Source organism: Acyrthosiphon pisum, chromosome A2 (genome assembly GCF_005508785.2).
Source record: "Acyrthosiphon pisum isolate AL4f chromosome A2, pea_aphid_22Mar2018_4r6ur, whole genome shotgun sequence".
Classification (NCBI taxonomy): Eukaryota; Metazoa; Arthropoda; class Insecta; order Hemiptera; family Aphididae; genus Acyrthosiphon; species Acyrthosiphon pisum.
Genome location: NC_042495.1, coordinates 90322869 through 90328906, shown reverse-complemented (window position 1 = coordinate 90328906; position 6038 = coordinate 90322869). Strand labels below are relative to the sequence as shown.

Here is a 6038-nt window from a genome sequence, read left to right as displayed (position 1 = left end):
GGCACATCGACGCCATAGCATGGATCCACAGTCGTCCAGCTGGAAATTCGACGGTATCTGCACTTCAAAAGGCAGTATAATTGTTGTATAACTCAGCAACGGCTCCTCTGCGCGGTCGATAATAATAATTCGTCAAACCAAGAGATGATAGTCGATAATATTGCCCGAAATAATACTAGTGGACAGTGGTTAATATCTCCATGACCAAATATTATAAGAATCATAAAAAAAACAAGGTCGGGATGACCACGATGTCGACCATAAACTATGTGTTTAAAGGTTAAACATGTTAAAAAATAATAATAAAAATAAAAATTCTATCATTAAGGGGGCTGGAGCGTGATTCATTTTCGGTCTAAAATACATAGCTCACGACTTCAATCACTATACCCAATATAATGTTCCGATATTAATTTTGAAAGCAGATTTTTATTTGTAACTAAATTATCTATGCTTTGTCAATTTTATCTTTCTGTTTTTTATTTTATTTTTTTACTTAGAAATTTACCAACAAAAATAGTAAAAATAGATCATATTCATAATTCAAATTTAAATACATTGATATAGAATATGAAAATTGTACGACAGTTAAAGCATAGTAAATTTAATGGGAATTCAAATCTGCTTACAAAATTAAAATCGGAACATCCTGCTGAGCGTTGTGATTGAAGTCACTGGCAGTATTTTTTGAAAAAAAAATGTTTGTAATTTTATAGAGCAATATAATATGGTGACTTGAGCACCGTCTTACGAATGTACAACATAGCAAAAACTGTTTTGCGCGAGACAACTTTTCTCGCACCATATTAACTGTTGTAGAACTACCAAATTTTCACAATACGTAAGGAAGAACTTTATCTGTGCAACATCTGTGCTTTTTTTATATTATTAAAATATAATAAAATATTATTACATTTGAATGTAATTTGATATTTAAACGAAGAATAAGGATGTAATTATTTTGTTGTAATTTAAAAATATATTTGTGGGGACGTGCAATGACATTTTTAAAATATTTAGATTAATTTTAAATTTTAAGCTATATACGTCTTGGTATTCGTACCATGAACCTATTCAGACTGTTCTGGTTTTGACTCAAAAATTATTAACAATAATATAATAGTATACAGTGGCGGATTGAGACAATTGATATTAGGAATGCTCATATTAATTCAGACCACCCACCTACATTTTAAACACTACCAATACCACCAAGGGCGCCCGCCGGGGGAAAGGGACCATGCGCCCCCCCCCCCTATTTTTTGGCCACTAGAAGAAAAAAATTGGGGGGGGGGGGGGGAGTAAACAAATAATCAGTATATTATATCCCACACAGCATTTTAATATTTCCCTACTATGGTATAAATATTTTCAAGAAAACAATATAGTTGTCAAAATATTAATAGCATGTTCATCAGTTTTTTGTGTACCTTAGGTATGTACTATAAATTACCTAAATTTTAATAAAATAAGTCTGTATAGTTCCAAAATTAACAATAAATATAAAATAATAATTGCACTCTTTGAAATAAAAATGATATAATAATACCTACAAAACATATTATCTAACAATCAAACAGTGGGTTACCTTTACCGTTACTTACCTATAATACAGTAAAATTAAAAACTAAAAATACAACAAATAAATTTAGGTACATCAATCTTTTGTGTTCTATATAAAAATAGCTTACATTTTAGTATAATCAGTATTTTTAGTTCCAACTTTAACGATAAATATAAAACAAAAATTGCACTTTTTGAAATACCTAGGAATTAGATATAACTATAAAACAAAGGTTACTTACCTACCTATAATAATAAAATGACAAATACAACAAATAATAAGAACACCTGAGATATTTAGTAGTACCTGTGATCGTGATCACACTGTATATTTAATTGTTATTTAAATAATATAATATATCTGAAATGTTGTGAATACAATTTTTTTGATACAATGTGAAAGTTGTTAACTTTATTGGTATAATAGATTTTACCTCAGTAGATTAGATCTTGATCCAAACTTGTCAATCACATCGTCCATATTTATATCAATGTCTGGGTTGCACGATATTACCATGAGATAATCTAGTCTCGCTTCACTCATAGATGAACGTAAGTTAGTTTTTATTAATTTTAGTTTAGAAAAACAACGTTCGGCACTAACGGATGTTGGAGGCAATGTACAAATCGCTTTTTAAGCCATACTTAAATTAGGAAATGCTGATGCCATGCCCATTTTACTTAATTTTTGTGAAGTATTTGATACTTGTAGTAAGTCTCCAAAATTGGCTTCATCTGAAGTTTCTGAGTCATTTTCACCGCTTTCATAAAAAATTGAAATCCAAAAATGTTTAAGTACTCTTTTTTTAATACGACGTTTTCTGGAATTTGGGGATAATATCAAAAATGTGGGAAAGTCGATTTCAAGTAGACTTGACAACTAATTCAAATCTGTTTTCAGAATTCTTTTCACTTCATTAGATTAATTGATATGTTTAGAAAAAAACATGTCTAAAATACTATGTGGCACGTGTGTTAGACAAAAATAGAAAATCACATGTTGTCTCCGTCTTACACATGTACGAATTAGAAAATTTTCGTTTGCTAGTTTTAATAGGGTGCTGTCATTTTTTATATTGGAGTGAATTGACTATAAAACTTTTAGGTAACAACAATATCTGTGTTCTCTCGTTGGTTTTGTACGATATTTCAATTTTTAAGTGAGTTATCAGTATGTAAAATACTAACATTTAAAAATGCTCATAACTCACTTAAAAATTAAAATATCGTAAAAAACCAATGAGAGCACACAGATACCTAACATTGTTACATAAAAGTTTGATAATAGGTCAGATCACTTTAATATCAAAACTGACAACACCCTATTGAAACTAGCAAACGAAAATGTTCTGTCATACATGTGTAAGAAGGAGAAAACATATGCGGGTGCGACGTCCTCTTAATATATTTTAATAATACCATCTATAAACTGTAATAATATAATCAGCTATAACAATGGACTATAGCAATCTGATCCTATAAGTATAATATATTAATATCATCATAGTCCATAAACATGGTAGTAGTATTATGTATTAACGATAACAGTTTCCAAAAAATGTAAAAAATACACCCAACCCATATTTTTGGGAGTGCAGTGCACCTCTTGAAATTACGTCCAAGCCGCCTCTTAGTTATTACAACAGTCTATACTATAATAGTAGGATCTGACTAGTTTGGATCAAGATCTAATCTACTGAGTAAAATCTATATACCATAAAGTTAACAACTTTCCATTGTATCCAAAAATTGTAATCCGACGTTTCCGATATATTATATTATTTAAATAACAATTAAATATACAGTGTGATCACGATCACAGGTATTACTAAATATCTCAGGTGTTCTTATTATTTGTTGTATTTGTCATTTTATTATTATAGGTAGGTAAGTAACCTTTGTTTTATACTAATAATTAAATATTAATTAATAGAATAAATGCAATGTTTTTGGCAAAAATTAAACCGACTTTCTGTAATACTCAGTCTTGTAAAGTATTTAAGTAAAAGTATTTGAGTTAAAGTATACAAATACTTTAAGTTTAAGTATTGAATAACTTTTTAAATACTTTCAGCATGAAGTATTTTGAATGGTGTTTTAAATACTTTTTTTGTATTAAATACTTTTTGGTATTGAATACTTTGTTTTTTTATATCGAACATTTTATTTTTATTCGAAATAATTGGTTGGAAAAATATTATTGTCAACTACAATAATATAATTATTTTATTTGATATTCTGTATTTCTGTGTTTTCCGAAGCCCGAAGATTTGTAATAACCAGATTTGTAAAAAAAGTTATTGAATATTGAATAACAATATTCCCTTTAAAACTATTAGAAGATAACTATTAGATTACCTATGTGTTTATATTACGATAATTAGAAACCCACTTTAAAAACCAAAAGTATTTGAAATACTATACAATTAAAGTATTTGAGTAGTACCTTAAATACTTTAAAAAAAATGTATTTGAGTATTTACTCAAGTACTTTTTAAAAGTATTTTTTACTGGACTGGTAATACTAATATTAAAATAAGTTATTTTAATAACAACAACGCTTTTTAACTAGGTACCACTTTTGCTAGAAAAACGTCGTGTCTATTTTTTCAATTATTTTAATTTTACTGTCTACGAATTTACTAACTCTTAAGACATTTGTTGCTTAAAATTGTTAAAATTGTTTGTACGTCTTAAAATACTCATAATTCGCTTTAAAATTAAAATACAGCAAAAAGTCTAATAGATGCCCTAGGTAATAATCTTACCTTTAAATTTTATAAGAAGTCAATTCACTCTAATTTTTAAACTAACGGAGCTTAACGTGATCTGCTGAACTTAAAATTTATTATGTTACGCACTTGTAAGACGGAGACAACAATTAATGTCCGTGTAGTATCTTCTCAAGGACAAATGTATAACGGTAAAAAAGTATATTATAAATAATAAATTATCATAAAAAATAGTATTCCTCATTACACATCTCATTCTCTTCGTAAAAATGTTCCATTGCTGTAAAATATTTCTCTTTTTAGTTTTTAATTTTGTATGCATCTACATAAGAACATCTCTATATTGAATTTTAAACTGATTTTTTTTTAAATCGCTGGTTAAGCCGGTTACAGTACCAGTTGAAAATTTAAAATTGTAAAACAATAGTTTTAATTATTTTATGGTAGCCATTAAAACACAAAATTGGCGAGACATTTGTTGGTCCAACCTGTGTAAAATTTTCCCTAATCGGGATACTTGGCCATATTTTATTCACACTTATTATGACAAACGAATTTAAAAGGTACTTACTGCTCATTCACGCTGGATAAAATATTAGATGATATTATTACCACAACACTATTTAACCTTAATCGGCACGAATGCTTATAATAATTACCAAAAAGTAAAATCCTGACAAAAATTAATAAATTTGACTGGTACAGATGGCTGATGGCGAATTGGCGACAGGATGTGTCGAGCGATGGTCTAATTCAGTAAGTTATAGGTCTATGGTTTATCCACGGTATTTGGTCTTTGGCACTCTAATTAAGATAATTATTATAAATTAAGGTATATCTCTAGAGGCTAGAGTGGTGAATTCACACATCGTACATTCGACTTCAAATAAATACAAATTTGAATTATTATAACCTTTGTACGTACCTTGCTTTGAAAAAAAATTCGCGCATTTTTGTGCCGCGTACCAACGTACGAAAAATGATTTTATTACACAAAAGCCCATAACGACAACACAGACAAACATATTATTGTTCTGTGATATTATGTAGACACTCTGATAAGAATATGAATATTATATTTTTTAAGTTGGCCCACACCACAGTCCACAGACCATTGACCACAGTTAGTTTCATACAAATAATAATTAATTGACTGATATTTTTTACGTTTTTCGATTTCGGTAAATACTAAATTTAAATCTTTACACTCATTTTGGCGTAAAGAAAATATTCCGTTTCGTCAATTGATACCTAGATTTTTTTTTTGTGTACTTCGTAGTTGTTAATTCTATACATTATAATGGCAAGCGATGAGATTCCTTTTGCGAAAGCAATCGCGAAATACAGACCTCCTCCAATAAATAAAGACACTGCAATCAACTACTACGCCCCGGTGTTTGGCTCATTCAATTATGCATTTTTATCCATCAACGTGATGAACCCTGGGATTTTGCAAAGGTAATTAGTCGATTTGAAAAAATATCACATTATCCAAAGGGGCTAATCATTGGTATTCTGTTATTGTTTAGAGTTCTACCCAAACCAGACCTCACAAATATATTTTTGTTCAACTCTTGCCTCGGGTCGTTTCTATTTATCGCTGGACGCCCACATCTCAGTGAAGCGCCTCTCAAACTGCGCGTAGCATACAGGTAAAAATTGGTCATTAAAGCCAAGCAATAACTCATCACCTTTGTTAATAATAAATATTTTTTGTATGTTTAGCGTGTACGGATCAATTTT

At 29.3% G+C, this 6038-nt stretch overlaps 1 protein-coding gene across 1 annotated transcript; it reads left to right on the top strand.

Moving 5' to 3' along the window:
• Positions 1-5363: 5363 nt before the first annotated feature.
• Positions 5364-6033, top strand: LOC100569808 (the record flags this gene model as incomplete). Its single annotated transcript, XM_029490014.1, has 4 exons — positions 5364-5476; positions 5575-5753; positions 5825-5947; positions 6021-6033. Coding segments are annotated over exons 2-4 (294 nt in total), but the record flags the coding sequence as incomplete, so codon positions are not given.
• Between the last annotated feature and the right edge of the window lie 5 nt (positions 6034-6038).